At 38.7% G+C, this 20,028-nt stretch overlaps 1 protein-coding gene across 3 annotated transcripts in view; it reads right to left on the bottom strand.

The window, feature by feature from the left end:
* The window catches only part of LOC113063486 (unconventional myosin-VI-like), a 51,217-nt gene extending 33,239 nt beyond the window's left edge, over nucleotides 1–17,978 (bottom strand). For all 3 annotated transcript variants that reach the window (XM_026233927.1, XM_026233928.1, XM_026233929.1), the window contains exon 1: nucleotides 17,886–17,978. In XM_026233927.1, coding sequence (XP_026089712.1) covers nucleotides 17,886–17,929 — 44 coding nt within the window. In that variant the 5' untranslated portion in view covers nucleotides 17,930–17,978. The remainder of the gene's footprint in view (nucleotides 1–17,885) is intronic.
* Between the last annotated feature and the right edge of the window lie 2,050 nt (nucleotides 17,979–20,028).

Genomic DNA, 20,028 nt, shown 5'->3' with positions numbered 1-20,028 from the left:
TCCGCCCCTTTTAACAATGCATGCATAAATGACGCTGTTTTGTTTATAGTTCTTTAAGCAACTTAATTAATAATAATTGTTTCATAAAAATTATTTTAAATATTATGTTGTTTTTTCAGTCATGTATTGCTCGATGCGCTATCTTGAGGCCTCAGAAGAGAAGCAAAAAGCAAAAAGCTTTTCTTCACCCTAACTGGAATTATGCATTTTAAATTTGATTACAATACAATCATACTTAAGTAAAAAAAAATCGAATTTAGTTTTTCAGCTATTTTGACAGCCCTAGGCGATTCTACCCCGAATCTGTATCTATATGCATGAGACTGTCTGAATTGCACGCATTTTTTAAAGGTTTTCAGCTACAAAACAAGATGTGTAATGTTCAAGCTTATTGTGCGTAAGCTTGTTAAAAATGACGGAAACAATAAATGTTGCTGAAAAATAACGTCTGTCTCATTAAACTTAATTAAAATAAATGAATATTTGAATATTCGTTGTTTGTGAGCTCAAATATTGGAATGTGATATTTGCGGAAAACGCCCAGCCCATCCCTAGTTTTAAACAACAGGACCCTGAACTTTTAAAACTGGCACAGAAAAATCTTAATTATAAAAAAGATAAACTTGTAAGAATTACAGAGATTTAACTGATATTGGTCAGAATAATAAAAAAAAAAAGTTGTTTTGGGTAACTGGTAAGGTGTATAACTAATATGATAGTGTTAATCATTCTTATGACTGTGTGATGTACCAGGTTTTTTTTTTTTTTTTTTTTTAATTGACCATTCTGTCCTTAAACCTCAAATGAGTTTGACAGATGTTGTTAAGGTTTTTAAAGGTATTGACATTAAAAAGGCAACTAGGCCAGATGATCTTTCTGCTTTTATTTTGAAATACTTTGCAGATTAATTTTTCAGAGGTCCACTCATTTACATAATATTAAAGATATTTGAAAGAAATCATTTATTACACCAGTTCCAAAAAGAAATGGTCCTCAAGAGCATAACGATTACCACCTAGTCACTTTAACATGCTTTGTGATGAAGTGTTTGGAGAGATTATGGTGTGGAAGCTTAAAGAACAGGTTAAAGATCCTCTTTATCATCAGTTTGCCAAATCAATAGAGGCACTGATGTCACTATCTTTACTGTGGTGCATCATGTTTTAAAACTTCTGGAGGATCAAAGGCTTATGCCAAGCTGTTCTTTCTTGATCTGAGCTCTGCTTTTAAGATGCTCTCCAAACCAAATAGTATTGCTGGTTATCCCTATAACACCAGATGGTTCCATATTTTACTTACTGGTAGAACTCAACAAGTGTAACGCCACGCCAGCAGAGGGAGCCCTCGCCTGAGTATTGACTGGTGCCGCTCCCTCTGCTTCTACTATCACTTCCTGTTTGGCAGCCATTTAAGCATGGCCAGGCCGAAACATGATTTGCGAAGTATTGCCAGTTCTACTGCCTTACCAAGCATTTTTCCATTGTCTGATTTGATTACACTGTGTTTGACTTTTTGCCTGTTTCTCTGGATTTTTGCCTTTGGATTGCCCCTTTTGCTTGTTTGCTGGTTGGATTGTTTTCTATGATTTTGACCCCTTTGCCTGTGACCTCGACTCTGATTTCTGCTTCACGATTTGGATGGTTGAACTGTTTTTTTAAATAAACTTCTGCAAATGGATTCTAACACAGCTTCGGCTTCACCTTCATTACAGAATACTTCGCCTCCTATGAATCCAGCGGAAGTTTCCCAGCTTCAAGCTGCTTTTGCTTATCAAGGTGAAATGCTCAAGAATTACCAGGATCAACTCAACAAACTTCAGGCTGCAAATGAACACCTAACCCATTATATACGATCACTTCCCTCTCCAACACCACAGACGGTAAGACTGGCTATGCCAGAGAAGTTTGACGGTTCAGCTGAACAATGCCGGGGTTTTATTCGTCAAGTGGAGATTTTTTTTGCTAACCAGGAAGAACAGTTTCACTCAGGTGAAAAGAAATGTGCTTTTCTAATGTCACTGCTCTCTGGTAAAGCAATCGATTGGGCTGCAGCAGTCTGGGAGACGGATCATTTGTTTCGTTCCTCCTATACCTATTTTATTCAACAATTACGAGATGTGTTTGAATATCCCGCTGGGGGCAAAGATATTTCCACACAATTGCTTCATCTATCTCAAGACAATCGCACCGCTGCAGATTATGCTATTGAGTTTAGAACCCTCGCTGCACAAAGTGGCTGGAATGATGTCTCATTAAAGGCTGTGTTTCGACAAAGTCTGAACCTCGACCTACAAACTGAACTGGCCTGCAAAGGGGAAAACTGTTCTTTGAATGAATATATCACTCTTGCTATCAAGATCGATAATCTTATGAGGAATGCTCCCAAGAGGAAGATATCACACTCCAGTGCTACAGTCACACCCCAGCTTTCCCATGTTCCCCAACCCATGTCAATGCTTAGCCAGGAGCCCATGCAACTGGGTTTTTCAAGACTCACGGAAGAGGAGAGAAATCGACGACGTCAACTCAATCTGTGCTACTACTGTGGTGAAACAGGCCACCACAGCATAACATGTCCACACAAAGCCCGGAAAAACACCAAGATAACTACCCGGGTGAGTGTTGAACAATTTTCTCTCCTTCCTACCAAATCATTGACTTTTCCAGTTCGACTATCTACTGAAAGTACTTCCATTGATTTAACAGCGCTAATCGATTCTGGAGCTGCCCTAAATCTCATCCACAAGGACATCATTAGCAAGTTCAACCTTCCCACGCAACCCTGTGTGCCATCCATTAAGATTAGTGCTGTTAACAACACCCTCATAGGAGATGGCATCAACCACCAAACACAACCACTACAACTCCATGTTGGACTTTTCCATCAAGAGGCCATCTCATTCTATGTCATTGACTCCCCAAGATATGATATTATCCTTGGATACCCCTGGTTAGCTGTTCATGACCCAGTTTTTTCCTGGCATCATGGTGAGTTAACCCATTGGTCTGAATTCTGCCAAAACCAGTGTATGCACTCCATCATAATCAAGCCCTGTTTAACGACCACTATTGAAAGCCCAAACACCACTCAAAATACTAAAATTCCATCCTGTTACAAAGAATTCTCTGAAGTTTTCAGTAAAATCAAAGCCACACAGTTACCACCTCACCGACCATGGGACTGTGCTATTGATTTGTTGCCCAATGCCATGCCTCCTAAGAGCAAGGTTTACCCTTTGTCACGTAACGAGACTCAAGCCATGGAAGAATACATTGAAGAAGCCATGAACTCTGGATTTATCCGTCCCTCCACCTCTCCAGCGGCTGCAGGGTTTTTCTTTGTAGAAAAGAAAGATGGAGGCTTACGGCCATGCATAGACTACAGAGGGCTAAATAATGTAACTATCAAGTTCCGTTACCCCCTTCCACTGGTTCCATCTGCACTGGAACAACTACGTGAAGCAAGGGTTTACACGAAGCTGGACCTCAGAAGTGCGTACAACTTGATCCGCATTCGTGAAGGTGATGAATGGAAAACTGCCTTCCTCACCACTAGGGGGCACTATGAGTATTTGGTCATGCCGTATGGACTTGCTAATGCCCCAGCAGTCTTCCAATCTTTTATCAATGAAATATTCAGAGATCTCTTGAACCAATATGTGATAGCATACATAGATGACATACTGATTTACTCCAAGACAGAATCTGAACACATCCAACATGTCAAGACAGTACTCTCCCGCCTGCTGGATAATCAACTATACATCAAGGCAGAGAAATGTGAGTTTCATGTCAAGCAAACGTCCTTTCTTGGGTACAACATCAGTTACCAGGGTGTGGAGATGGATAACTCCAAGGTCAGAGCAGTCACCGACTGGCCACAACCCACTACAGTCAAGGAACTACAACGTTTCCTTGGTTTTGCAAACTTTTACCGGCGGTTCATTCGTAATTACAGTCTGATTGCATCCCCCCTAACATCACTGTTAAAAGGCAAACCATCCAAACTTAAATGGACTCAGGAAGCTATCCAGGCATTCACCAAACTCAAGTATAGTTTCACAACGGCCCCAATCCTCAAGCACCCTGATCCTAATCTACCTTTTGTGTTAGAAGTGGATGCATCTGATTGTGGAATTGGAGCCGTCCTTTCTCAACGTCATGGTCAGCCTGGCAAGCTCTACCCCTGTGCATTCTTCTCAAGGAAATTGACTTCTGCTGAGTGCAACTATGATGTAGGCAATAAAGAACTGTTGTCCATGAAAGCAGCTATTGAAGAATGGAGACACTGGCTTGAGGGAGCAGTCCACCCATTACAAGTAATCACCGACCACAAAAACCTGGAATATATCAAGAGTGCCAAACGCCTGAATCCACGTCAAGCCCGTTGGTCTTTATTCTTCACCCGTTTCCAGTTTACAGTCACCTACAGACCTGGCAGCAAAAACAGTAAGGCTGATGCTCTATCTAGATGTCACGATCCTCCCGTAGACAATGTCACACCTGAATCTATCCTCCCACCATCTGTTATCATTGCTCCAGTAACCTGGGACATTATGGAAGAGATCCAGCGGGCCCATCAACAAGAACCACCACCCGCAAATTGTCCCCTGAATAAGTGCTTTGTGCCTCAAGGTTTGCGTCTCCGAGTTATGCAATGGGTTCACACCACTTTGAGCTCAGGACATCCTGGAATTTCACGCACTCTCCATCTGCTACAGAACTCTTTCTGGTGGCCTTCAATGACCAAGGATGTGGTAACCTATGTCAAGTCCTGTCAAATCTGCGCTCAATCCAAGACACCCAAAGAACTACACTCTGGCCTCCTTCAACCGTTACCCATTCCACAGCGTCCTTGGTCCCACTTGTCCATAGACTTTGTAACAGACCTGCCTCTCTCCACTGGTTTCACCACCATACTAGTAATCATTGATCGCTTCTCTAAAGCCTGCCGTCTGATCCCTCTCAAAAGTCTTCCCACTGCCATGGAAACGGCTCAAGCCCTATTTCACCATGTCTTCAGAGTTTATGGCTTACCTGAGGATATTGTGTCGGATAGAGGACCTCAGTTTACCTCTCAGGTTTGGAAAGCTTTTTGTAAACAACTTGACATCAACATAAGCCTTACATCAGGATACCATCCACAATCAAACGGCCAAGTGGAGAGGTTGAACCAGGAAATTGGCAGGTATCTCAGAACATATTGCAGCCGTGAACAGAACCGATTTCTTCCATGGGCTGAGTATGCCCAAAACTCCCTGACCCACTCCTCCACTGGCTTGACCCCTTTCCAATGCGTCTTGGGATACCAACCCCCCTTGTTTCCGTGGTCTGGTGAACCCTCAACAGTACCTGCAGTTGATGACTGGATCAGACGTAGTGAGAGGGTGTGGGACAGTGCTCATGTTCGTCTACAGAGAGCCGTCAGAACCCAAGAATTCCAGGCTAACAGACGACGTCGCCCACACCCTCCCTACCAACCAGGACAACGGGTCTGGCTTTCTACGAGAGACCTCAAACTGCGGCTACCTAGCAGAAAACTCAGCCCAAGGTATGTTGGACCTTTCAAAATAATAAAACAGATTAATGAGGTCACATACCAGCTTGAACTTCCCGTTAACTACCGTATCTCCCCATCCTTCCATGTCTCGCTCCTCAAACCGGTCCATCCGGATGCTGACCCCAATGCTGAGAACCAAGAGCCACCGCCACCACTGGACATAAATGGATCACCTGCATACAAGGTGAAGGAATTGCTGGACTCAAGACACAGAGGGGGTCAGCTCCAATACCTGGTGGACTGGGAAGGGCTATGGACCTGAAGAGAGATCATGGGTAGCCGCCTCCGACATCCTGGATCCATCACTCATCGAGGATTTCCATCAAGCCAGACCCGATCGTCCAGCACCCCGACTACGGGGACGTCCACGTCGAGCGCCAGGAGGCGCTCCTAGGGGGGGGGATCCTGTAACGCCACGCCAGCAGAGGGAGCCCTCGCCTGAGTATTGACTGGTGCCGCTCCCTCTGCTTCTACTATCACTTCCTGTTTGGCAGCCATTTAAGCATGGCCAGGCCGAAACATGATTTGCGAAGTATTGCCAGTTCTACTGCCTTACCAAGCATTTTTCCATTGTCTGATTTGATTACACTGTGTTTGACTTTTTGCCTGTTTCTCTGGATTTTTGCCTTTGGATTACCCCTTTTGCTTGTTTGCTGGTTGGATTGTTTTCTATGATTTTGACTCCTTTGCCTGTGACCTCGACTCTGATTTCTGCTTCACGATTTGGATGGTTGAACTGTTTTTTTAAATAAACTTCTGCAAATGGATTCTAACACAGCTTCGGCTTCACCTTCATTACAACAAGTCAAAATCAATCAGACTCTTTCTGAGTATAGGTCCATTAGTATTGGTGTCCACCAGGGCTCTGTATGCTCACCACTCTTATTTACACTGTACACAATGAATATAGGGTTCACCAACCAGGGAATATTGCACAATTCTTTACAATATTACACTAAAGAGATTGCCAACTTTGTTACATGGATTAAAGAACAAAGTCTTGTAATTAATGTTAGAAAATCAGAGGAAATTATTTTTGATCCCAAATTAGTAGGCAACCACTCACCTATCATGATTAACAACGAGCCCATTAGACAGGTTACTTCATACAAATACTTAGGCTTGCTTATCAATAATAAAATTGCATGGGAGAAGCATAACATGGATAATCTTTGTTGAAAGTTGCAACAAAAAAAGGCTCAGACTTTTTGGAGTTGCTCAGATGTCCATGTTGCTGTTTTGTCAGCCCTGTGTTGAATCCATGTTTCTGTATGATATAGCGACCTGGTTCAGTAATTTGACAGCTACTCTTAGCTCTCAGCTGAACTGTCTGGTGTGTAGGGCAATGAAAGTGGTTTGTCTGGGGATTTACTCCAATCTTCTACATTTAACAAAATAATTTTTAAACAGGCAAGGAAAATGAAAAGGAAAAGGAAATTCGCATGCGCTTTATCCAGAATTCGAACAATTCCATCTGGACGACATTTATGTATTCCAAGGTCTAGATATAATCTTTATAAAAATTATCTTGTTCCTTTGGCTACAAGGCTGTTCAACTCTAACTTAAAGGACACGACTGTGTGACTGTTGTCATTGATGTGTGTATCTCATCATGCCGCTTCACCTGTATTGCCCAAAATAAATGTCTCCTTAAGGGACAAACAAAGTGTAAGGATGAAAGAGCCTAAGATACTTTGATCTCCTGAGAAACAGACAATACAAACATAAACAAGCATCTTCGAGACACCCCACAGAGTGGAAGTGCAGGAAACACCTCTCTCACATATGTTATCAGTTCCTTCTCATCCCCTTCCTTACCCATCCTCCCTCCACTTGGTTAACTCAAAATAGTCAATAGTATAATGTTCTACATTAATGCAAGTAATATTTACAGTCATGTTTGGTGTCATTTGAATTGTCTCAGGGCGACTGGTACAATGGTCTCAATTTTACAAGAAGTAGACTAAAAGGTGACAAAGATCCTAAGAGTTAAGAGATATTTTGCTCATTGTAGAGGGTGTGCCATTCCTCAGTGTCTTTTATGCAAAATGCCTTTTGTATCAAGAGGAGATAACATGATCAATGCAATGATCAAACGCTGCGCTGCATTCCCCATGGCGATTATGTGTTGCACTATTAAACCCCACAATACAGCAATGGTTTACCATGGTTGAAATAGATTTTTGTTCAATCAAATTAAGACACACGGCTGAGAGGGAGTACGGCTAAACACTGCGCAGTAGTCCGAGTAGCAGTAAAGGAGACCATCAACATGGCGGCCACACCAAGTAATGACGTCACGAGCACGACGTCCAAGCCTTATTGTTAGTTCCTTTCTCCATGTCGGTGGATGTTTGTCTTGGTTTGAGATACTTAAGTAAATGTTGCAAGAGGATCAGGGCCTTCTGTAGCTGGAATGAGCCTGTGGTAAGAAGTGTGTTTACACTGTACATACTGTATATTTCACTAAAAGTCTTAGATTCATCTTTGAGAATTTGATGTCTTGTATTGATTTGATATCTCTGAATTGGCTATGTAATTTGCATAATACATATTTACCTGACTTATAATAAATTGTTACATTTGGTTTATTCTGAATTACTCTGAAATAATTTTCTCAAATAGATAAATCTGTGTCCAGGGTTAGGTGCATACTATATCTCAGGTGAGATTCTAGATTTCTGACTAACCGCTTGACTTTAGTTAAGTTGTAATCAGTTGCATTAACTATGGGGGGCTAGTCATAGTACTGGTCATAACCGCTGGTTATTGAGAGCGAACACGTGAGAAACTGTCAGCCAGCACTGGAGACCTTCCTTAGAGTGCACGGACCTTACAAATGGGACTAGTCTAAAGTAAAGTAAAGTAAAGCAAAGTGTGTCACGACTCATGAGGCTCAGTGCAAGTAGTCCGTTTATTCATATTTAACTTTGATTTCCTTTAAGAAAAGATCCTTTAAAAAAAACTGAACAAACAAACATGTAATCCATGTAAACCATGATGGACTTATACATATTTATGCTAAAGTTTAATTTTGTCAACAAAAAAAAAGTTTGCTAAACAACACTACATCCTAACCAGGCACAACATAATGCGAATCTTGATAAATAAAAAGGTGTATTTGCCTTTCTTTTTTTTCTAAACAGCTGTAACAGTAATATGCAACAAGTGCCGTGGCGTGGGTTTACGATATGCAATAGCATTAGCAGAAGACACCTTCTGATTGGCAGTTATTAGTCTATAGACTTTTCACTTTAGACTAATAGCTTATGAATCATCATACTGCAACTGGTTTGGACATGTAACAAGAAACACAAAAAACTAACAGACATGGAATAAAAGCCACAAAACACAGATTTCAATTTTATGGAGTCTTTACAAACTGTCCGATTTTCCACCTTCTGTCAGTTCAAGCAAAGTGATCTATTACTCTGAATCTGAAGTCATAAGGTCTCATAAAGCTTACTACATCTCGACAAGTAAAAGACATCACTGCAGTTATTGCATCTGAGCAATGGCAGTGTGGCAGAGCTGGCTCAGATTTATGTGTGGTAGGTGTGTCCTTCCTGACAAGGTCAATAAACATCCTGTGTTCTCACAGTTAACAGTGAAGGAGAAAATTCTTCAGCCAAGTTTGACTACTTCAGATACTAGAAGGGCATCCTGGACAGCTAGGTCACATTTCCAGAGCATTGGCCCACATTCAGGTCAAAAACAAGGACCTGAAAATGCATCACTGATGCCAAACTGAGCAGACACCTGATGTTTATTGTGTCTTCTGTGCAACCCCTCCAGCAGTTCTCCAGAAACCAGTTTGGCAGCGCAAAGAGGAACCAAAACAAGATCACTACAAAACTACCCACCGACTGGACCTGTGAACTCACCTGTCCCACAACACACGGTCACCTCCCTCATCCAATTCCAGAGTCATGGAGACTTTAATAGCATCCACTCTCTGGGTCATTTCAATAATAATATGTATATATGCTATCAAACACGCTCTTTGAAATGTTGCAACAACAACTCTTTTCTTCAAGCTCAAGACCAGAAAAAAGGCCCAAAAATGAAGGCCAAAGTTCACAAAGTAACCTATTGTCAATGTTGTAAAATGTATTGAGTACAACTGGATCTGTACAAACGGAACCCATCATTTCTTCCTGTGTCGTGTTGCTGTATAGTCATTTCCATTTATAGATCAATGACATAAAAAACGGCCATGATAAAGATAAGGGAAAAATCTAGTTTAACCATGTGTGCCAGTTTCTTCAGAATGTACTCTGTGCTTGTGTTCATTTTATATGGTCTGGCAAAAGCTTTCTACAGTTTTCAATAAAAGTTATTTTGTGGTGTAACCATCAAGTAAACAATTACAACATTTTTTATCAATATAATTTTTATAAAATCGATTTGATACCGATTCTCAAAAGTCATGAATCGATCTTTTACGATATTTCAGCAAACATTTAAAAGAAGATCTGATTAATGTGTCTTTTTCAGTCTGTCACTCATTCAGTGCTCATCATGGCGGAGATACTTTTGACAAGAACAAAGCGTGATTTGCAATGCTACAAATCTGTTGAAGCATTTGACATCACGCGGAAAGCTGCCATAATTTTTACATCATGAATGGTTTGTTTCCACAAGCACGGACGACCCTCACAGTGTTTTCTGTCGTCTCACTATGAATACATGATTTTCACGAATTGTTTAATTTGACAAAACTACCCACATATCACATTCACAGCAGCCTCAAGGTCCTCACGGCAAACTGTTAAAATAAAAGTTTATTTAAACGTGAAGAATCTTTTATGCCTTCATCTGATTACCAGAAAAATTAAGAAGAACATTTTATATGGCCCTATTAATGTTTAAAAAAGGACCCTATACAAAAATAAAATACAGGCCTGTGGCTCTTAATTTCATTTTATAAATTCACTATTTTTTGAATTTATTTTATTATGAATTTTTTTTTCAAATTTCACTAGCATTTGTATAAAAACTATATTCACTGAATGTAATAATAATAATAATAATAATAATAATAATAATAATAATAATAATAATTTTTTTCTTCCTCATCAAGATATGAAAACAGTTACATTACCCCCCCAAAAGAAATAAATCAGAAATTGAAAGGCTGCTCCTTTCCTACAAAATGAAAGTCATGATCAAACTGAATAGATGACTGGAACAGATTTCTCTCCTATAAAACAATAAAAGCGGAGCATCTTTAAATTGATAACATGTCTCCACCATCAGCTGTATATAAACTAGTGTTGTCAAAAGTACCGAGTGCTTCCGCAGACGTTTGAGAGCAGTGTCTGTCTATGAGCAGATATATCAGGGATCTGCTGACAGCGCTGATCAGTGTAGCCAATCACAGACAGAGCTGTTGAGCACAAGAACACAACGGCCAATCAGAGGTGTTTGAGAATCCAAACAGCGCTCATAATGCTGGCAGGAAATGCTGGTATCATCACATTTGATAAATTTCAGTACAGACTGGTACCAACATCAGTACTCTGGACAACACTAAAACTCACTCATTGTTATTCTATTACAATAAACAGGGGAGGCGTTGATTCAGGATGAGAGGTGCAACATGACCTCAGATGAATGTCAGGACTAGACTTATCTTCACACGTCTCAGTTTCTCAGACTGTCTGCCCTTCTTGTGCACTGTAATGACATTGCAATTATTTAGAGGCCATTCTCAACACACTCTTGTGATTTGCTCAGTACGTCTGCATTTATTTGATCACAAACATAGTGAAATATTATTATAATTAAAATAACTGCTTTCTATGTGAATATATTCTAAAATGTAATTTATTCCCATGACACAAATCTGAATTATCTGCATCATTGCTCCAGACTTTAGTGGCATGATCAGTCTAAACTGATGAAAAACTATTTCAAAAGACAAAACTACTACTACTACAAGCTAAACTACATGAGCTACATACAAAGAGCTGTTTGATCCACAAGCAAAAGTATGTTTTACATATGTAAATGTCAACATAGTACACAGACAATGATAAGCCTTTATTTAGGTCTTTTTTTAGAATGCGGTTTTCTTTTTTTCTTTTTTTTAATGGGAATTCAAGCCGTGTTGACTCTGAATCAGCAAGTTGACTTGAGGTCCTAGAGGATGCAGGATCCCTCGGAAGGGAACTAGGGATCAGAATTTGGCTGTTTGTGTCTGTTACAAAACTCAAACCACAAGGCACCATGTTCTGTTATTACATTACATGTCATTACACTCATTATCAAAAACTAAATGAAATTTAGCTAATTAAGTAAAAAAAAAGTGCTCATTAACCTAATCAGAATATCAGTATCACAAGATGAAAATGATGTTATCTTGCTGGTCTATATTACTTTACATCACCTCAGGGTCACGTATGCAAAAAAGCAAGATCAAGCCCATCAATGATTCATCTGTTAGAAAATAATGCATGACAATGAGTTGGTTTACACATGATCATATTTTAAGAGGTGCACATCAGCAATATTGTGTATCAATGCATCAAAAACTGAAGCAAGTTGTTTTAGCCAATATTTATGTCTCTAAAATGGGCTACATGTTACATGTATCCCCTTTATTCTTTTATTATTATTACTATAGGTATTGAAAACGATACTGTGTCATGATTGTTTGTAAACACTGCGTAACACTTAAATCACAACTCACCCAGTTACGTATACGTTGTGATATAGCTTCATGTTTGTACAGTAAATCATAACTGATTCGTTCATTTATTGCCCCAGCATACTAGTGTGTGGTTCCTGTAAAGGTCATTCCAGTGCACTAAACCAGATTTACTGTGTACTAATGCTGATTAAACATCTGATGAAACAAATGAATAAAGGGTAATTTATATTCAAGGAATTATGAATACAATTTAAGTTAAAAAAATAGTTAATTAGTCAGAAAAAGTGTCACCAACAAATTCAACCATGGTTTTTCAATCAATGCTTGCTTTTTAAATAATGCCATCACTCTCTCCTGAGACAAGCGCATGAGATCTGAGGACTCTGAGTCCAGCAAATGTTTATTCTCATCCCATCAAGTGAACACAAAGAACTACTTCTGGCTAAATTTACTACAGTACAATTAGTTGATGCTTTATTGGCTGAATGGATTTCCAGCTGCCAGCATTTGTCCAATAGCTGCATAATAGTGCTACACATTATTGTGCCTAAATGATATTTCACCAAACAAACTATAAATCTTAGAAGTAGAGTTCTTTGCTTACATTATATTTTTCAGTAACTCTATGAACATCTGCACAGCTGCAGTACTTGATTTTCAGTCATGCAGTGATGAGCCAGACTCAACACAAAGGCCTGTAGGGTGTCTGTCACATTATGAAGGCCCGCACAATGACAACAGAACAGGTGGAGATCAACACAAACCTTTCTAGCAGCTTCCTTATTAGTTTAATCTGAGAGCTGAAGTATTCAGTGATTTTCAAGCTGGCTTAAAGATTGACTATTTCCTGCGATCACAGGTCAAACTCTCAGATGAATGTAAAAGACCTGACTGTGGTGCGACAGCACTGGGAAAAAAGTTAATCAGTTTCTACATCGTAAGATACACGCATGAAAGACAAGCAATTCGCAAAATAATTGTGCTACGTTTTTGACAAAGAACGGTTAATGATTTTATTTCTTTACATGAAGTTCTTCTAAACATCTAGAGTTTGTGCCACAACCTGTTTGCCAGCAGAAAGGTCACACAATGTAACCGGTCTGTTCATCCACACACAAAAGCCTGACAAGACCTAAACAAACACAGCTGTCACTTTTGAATCAATTAATCTGAAACTTTTTCAATATAACTGAATATTAAAAGTGCACAGTGTCATCATCGATGACGTCGACGCGTTGTCCCAGCCCTACCTATGCTCTCTTCCACCTTCAACACCCATGACTGAGGTGAGACCCTTGAACAAGAACTGAACCTCCAACAGCTCCCCGCGCGCCGGTGTGTGTTCACTACTGTGTTTGTGCATGTGCATGGGTTAAATGCAAAGCACAAATTCCAAGTATGGGACACCATACTTGGCCACTCGTTACCTCACTTCACTGTTGTTGGCTGCCACAGTAACAGCAATAAACTTAAGGAATTCTTCTAAAGTGGTTGTTTTGCCACCAGGAAATCTGTCCGTGTCTGGCAGCACACACCTCGTATAAATGATGACAAAAGAAAATGAGCATGGCTTGCAGCGCTTAAGTTAAAATACAGTGTGTAAAATAATAAAAATAATGTGTTAAATGAATGGAAGTCATCATCATAATGAAAAAATCCTGCAAATTTTTGCCCGATCAGACGCTGCATGTAGGACATGTGTGCTCATGTGTTCTCAGTGCAGTTAACCATGGGCCGCTTCATGTCATCTTTCCACTCACTTAAAATAAAATGAAACATGGTTTAATGTTATATTATCGGCTTGGAAAAGATGTTAATTTGACTTTATTACATGGACAGTTTTTAGGTCCTATAATTAACACCTCAGTTTTTTTCAGAATTTAGCAGCAAGAAATTACTCCTCACCAAGGTTTTTATATTAACAATTTCATTAGATTTACAAATTGGTATGTTATAGAGAAAATATAGAGCAGAGTATCATCAGGATAACAGTGAAAGCTAACACCATGTTTCCTGATGATATCCCCCCAGGGGTAACATGTAAAGCGTGAAAAGTAACGGCCCTAGTGCTGAGCCTTGAGGTGCTCCATTCTGGACTTGTGATCGATATGAAACACCAGAGACAGGAAATGTAAAGCATGGTTCCAGTATGAGTGAGGCGAGAGATTATTGTATTATTGGAAAGTGGAAGGCCCTTTTCTATTCCAGCATGACTACACAGCAAAATCTCCAGTGTTAATTTAACACTCTTGAGTGTGGACTCATATAAACACTAAAGCAGTGTTAAAAGTAACACTGAAGCAGAGTTGAAGTTAATGAGATAATTAAGAAGTTAATTGAATTATGATTGACCATTATTGAAGACACCTGATGTTAACAAGCAGAACCACCACCCGAGAAAATCACAATTTGTGTGTCACCATTGTAGTGGTCAGCGTTTGCTTTAGTTGGGATCTTGACCCTTCAGTTATTAACTTTAGATTTTTATGTGGCTGTGGTGACTGAATTATATCATACAGACAGACCACAGCAAAGACAATCATGTGTGCCATTGATTGTGATTTGAGCTATTTGTTATAGAGTGATCTGAATGCCTGAGTTTAAGTTTCTTTCCTGTATACATAAATTAAGTGAAAAAGAAAAGTAAGCAACCCAGCATTTTTGCCATAACATGACATGTTTTTAATAGTTAGTTCTACATAAAAAAATAATAAAAAGAGATCTTTTGTTTAGACACACAGACATCAGGAATCAGCGTGAGCATCACAACAACGGTGACCATCAAAAAAGCATGTTATAGCCAATAAAAACTCATCCATGGCTCCCATCATGCATTGCGGCATAAATATATTATGAGCTGAACTGTCTTTTTAACTTTTTATTCTAACTATATTTTATTTTTGCTGTTTTTATGTTCATTTTTAGTATCTAGTTTTGTGATGTTCAGAGTTGGTGTGTTTATCTGAATATGCTGTTTGTCACCATTGTTGAGATTCATACACTGATTATTGTTATCTGTGTGTGCCTAAAATTAAAGCTCTTTAATAAAAAAAAATCTGAATCACTTGCAAGAGATACCTACAAACTGTATAGAAAATGCAGACTTTTTCATTGAGGAATCAAAGCTGTGACAATCGATAACAGAAGTTTTACTTTGAGAAAACACTGTAAATGAGTTCAGTGACTCAAGTCAAACAACAATTACATTAAAACATAATCATCAACACGCAATGGTTTTTGCTCTTGGTTTGACAAACAAACTTTAAAAGTAAAAAGTCACAAGCCAAGATCCCAGCTAAATCAAACACTGACCGCTACAATGGTGACACAAATTGTGATTTTCTCGGGTGGTGATTCTGCTTGTTAACATCAGGTGTCTTCAATAATGCCCAGTCATAACTCAATTAACTTCTTAATTATCTCATTAACTTCAACTCTGCTTCAGTGTTACTTTTAACACTGCTTCAGTGTTTATATGAGTCCACACTCAGAGTGTTAAATTAACACTGGGGATTTTGCTGTGTAAGACCCAGTGCACAAAGCAAGGTCCATAAAGATATGGTTGGATGAGTTAGGTGTGGAAGAACTTAACACACAGAGCCCTGACTCCTTTGAAATTGGAAAAAACATTTTGAGTCAGGCTTTCTCATCCAACATCAGAGACTGCCCTCACAAATCTACAGGATGAATGGGCAAAGATTCCCACAGAAACACTACAAAATCTTGAAGAAAGCCTCCCCAGAAGAGAGGAAGCAGTTATAGCTGCAAAATGGGGACCAACTCCATATCATTGTCAATGTATTTAGAATGCAATGTCATTAAAGTCCGTGTTGGAGAAATGATCAGCTGTCCCAATACGTTTGTCCATACAATGTATGTGAATCTTGTTAGGGAAAGTAAATGTACATCTGTACCCCAAATAAAGTTCAGTGCATTTCCAAGGCCCAAAACATGTTTATGATAATACTGCCTATGTAGGCAGCCAACAGGTTTTGGAACACATTCACAAAAAAAAAATAATAATAATAATAATTTTTGTAATAAACTTGAAGCATCAGTTAAGGTGTAAACAATGATGTACAGATTTACAAAAGCTTCTCAGAAAAATTTGCCAAAACTCTGTAGGACAGCAGCCACCAATGTGGAGTTGCTATGGTTATCTTCTATTTAGGGAGGATATATTTGAATGCTGTCAATGATAAGTAATGAATGTCAATAGTACAGAAAAGACAGTAATACCACAGTAGCAGAGGTCCTGGCTTCCTTGTGCTAGTTGTATACTTGTAGGTCAAAGATGTGTAATGAGTGTCTATGATGAAAATAAATAAATAAAAAGGAAGGGAAACTCTTGCTTAAACCAATGCCAAATTTCATAGAATCATACTCTTTGTATTAATACTTAAAAAAAAAGTGAATTTTCAAGAAAAGCCTGAATTTAATTTACTAATTTAATTTTAATGTACTATCATATTTCCCTTACACCTTGACTACATGTAAGTGTCCAGATCTAAAAAGGTAAAAGGTATTTTACAATATACAACATTTTACAATTTTACAAAATATCATGAATTATGGTATACATGTACATTCTTTAACCTGAACTAACATTGCCTTGTTATAACAAAAAGTATTAAAGTATTAATGACAGTGTAGGAATAAGAAATGTTTTTTTTCTCCAGAAATTACAAAAAAAAACACAAATAATTATGATAGCTGTGTGAGAAATAACAACACCAAATCAACACCAAAAATGTGACGTACTTCCAAGTGAAAAAGTACAAAGAAGTACAGCAGGACCTGGTTCAGTCAACCTGTGATTGATTGGATAGATGTGGACCAGAATGCAAGATTTCATTGTACCAAAAAACCATTAGCCAGTCAAATATATTGAACCAACATAACAGTTCATATTAATAATTAAAGGCCTGCAGATTTAAGTATGGCACAGATTACAGAAATGTCTTTAAAGTGCAAGTGACTCCCAGACAGCTGCACCTGAAGGTGTGTCTTTGTGGTCAGACCGTTTCTCTTTCTCTCTCTCACACACACACACACACACACACACCAGAGCATAACAACGTGTGCTTGCTTTCAGCTGTTCCCAAATGTCCTATTCCATACACACTGACAGTTGTGTGACTGTAAAACCTACAGGACGAGTAACATGTAAAGAAATTTAGTTTAAAAAAAAAACCTACTTAACAACATCCATGGATGCATTCGGCTTTTATGATCATTCGGGAGAACAAATACTAGACAATACAATGCAATTTCTAGAAATGAAAGTTTGATGTATTTCTAAAGTAAAGGCCTAATGGATGGTCGTACACATCTGAACAGACTGAAGATAGATGCATAGACGCCTTGCGTTGATGTGAAGCAGCCTTGACCATCAGCTGACCACAGAGATTGACAGTAACATTACATGCATCAGTCATAGAATTAGAACAGCACGCGCACACATGCACATCATAAGCACACAGCACAGAGCCAAGACGCGCTCCAGCTGGGATGATTTCCTGTGTTTTGCTTCGCAATACTAACTGGACACTGTTTCTTTGTCAAAACTAAAAAGTATCTGATTCCCGCTTGGTTCCAATGAGCCAAAAACCCTCGCGTTCAACTTAAAACAGCGAAGCGAAGCCCAAGTAACGGTACAGATGAGACTCACCTCCGTAGCTCTCCGCCCGTGCAGTCAGTAAAGTGTGCAGGCATTCATATGAACTCAGTCCCGGTGGCCCGGATGTTGATCAGCCTCGGCTCCCGGGATGAAGTCCACGCTCCTTTGTGACGTCACGCTTGGTAGGGTCGTGGTGTTGGCTTCATCCGGTAATTACGCGGAACAAAATGCTATTGCTTCATGAAACACAATGGATTTTTTTTTGATTATCTGAAATTATGTCTAATACTTTTGATCTTTAATGGATTTTTTGTTAGAATAAATAGAAAACAGCGCACTCTGGTGTTTTCCCATTGAAAATACAAACGTACATCCACATACAGATTGTATTATAAAAAAGCGACGTGTGCTCATTATAATGTGTGTGTGTGTGTGTGTGTGTGTGTGTGTGTGTGTGTGTGTGTGTGTGTGTGTTTGTGGGCATGTTTTTGTGACATATCAGGACACAGCTCTGTATAATGACATGGGTATGACACAGGTATTACAAGGAGAGGGTGACTTATGAGGACATGTCCCCATTTTTCAAAACACTTATAAATCATACAGAATGAGTTTTTGTGAGAAAGTAAAAATGTTTCCTGTGAGGGTTAGGTTTAGGGGTAGGGTTGGTGAAGGATGATAGAATATACAGTTTCTACATTATAAAAACCATTACGTCTATGGGATGTCCCCACTTTTCACAAAAACAAACGTGTGTGTTCGTGTGTGTCCGTGTGTGTGTGTTCGTTCATTGTGTTATAAATATATACATATATATGCAGAGCTGGGTAGTAACTGATACTACATAACATAATAAGATTACAAAAGAAGTACTTGCAATTAGATTAAATTAAATTTTAAAATACTCCTAATCAGTATCAAGTTCCTTTTTTATCGATTAGATGATTGCATATTAATCACACAATGCCTAAATATTATTCATACTTTATTGATTCTCCCTTCCTCATTTTCATCTTTTAAATGCTCCTTTCTAAAACAGCTTGCAAACACTCAGAATGTCTTCCAGTTTTATGGACATTCACACAACTGGTCACTATAGACAGGTGGCCACACTGGATTTACAAAAATTAAAAGTGTTTCAACACTGCATCAGCTACTGATGAACACATTAATATTAACTTGAATTTTCGCTCAGTGGGTTATTTAACCATGCATTAAGTCTTTGAAAGGCTTTTGTATTTAAACACAATAAACTGCACAAATTCATTTTATTTTTATTTACATGGAAGTTTATTTGGTAAAATAAATTTTATTTCACCTTATATATTTACTTTAAGTGCCCTTGAGATAAAAAAAAATAATAATCATCATCATAATTTAGTATCACATTTGCATGTTAATGGTTCTCTTGGTCACATGAGACATGAGTAAACATGATGTAGTTTTTAGGGAGTATTTTATTTGTGTTATTTTAAAATAATTTATTTTAATTTGACATTTTTATGATTTAATTCATTGCTAGCTTTTCATTAAACTGACAAACTCCCTGCAGTGCCTTCAGAAACCCCGGATTGTTAGGCTGCAGTAAATAGGTAGACCGGAACTGGGAACACTTCCAATAACACACAATGTACTTGTTACATCATAAGAAGAATGGCATCTACGCTAATATTAGTCGGTTTCTTTCTTATTCCCAGGTTACCGTAGCCACCAGATCCAGTGCGTATCCAGCTCAGATTGTGGATCAGCACCTGGAGACGACCTATATCGCCCTGAATTTCTAAAAATGTTTATTAATAACATTATTAGAACATCATAATGGTGGTAAGTGTTGGTGCAATTTGACACTTGACTTGTCAGTGCTGTTTGTTAGCTGCTGTAATCTTTATTATAGCAAAAAAGGCAAGAATACATGTGGTTAAACGACACTGGTTGCTTGCTAATGATTAATACATCATCACATATGTGGTCCGGTTACCTGTTTTCTCCCAACCTAATGTATGGAGTTAGTTACATATTACTTATTAAAACAACTTAAAAGCTCAACTGCCTGAGACTCTGAATAGTGTATATGCATTTTCTTTGTCACACAAACATCAAGATTCAGTGTATGAATCTCAACAATGGTGACAAGCTTCATGCTGCAGTGTATTCTGGGTACATCATACAAAACTCATCCATGTTACCCAGAATG

The sequence above is a fragment of the Carassius auratus genome, chromosome 45 (assembly GCF_003368295.1).
Source record: "Carassius auratus strain Wakin chromosome 45, ASM336829v1, whole genome shotgun sequence".
In the NCBI taxonomy this organism is placed as follows: domain Eukaryota; kingdom Metazoa; phylum Chordata; class Actinopteri; order Cypriniformes; family Cyprinidae; genus Carassius; species Carassius auratus.
The sequence above is the reverse complement of the archived record's forward strand: the minus strand, read 5'-3'. Positions and strand labels throughout refer to the sequence as shown.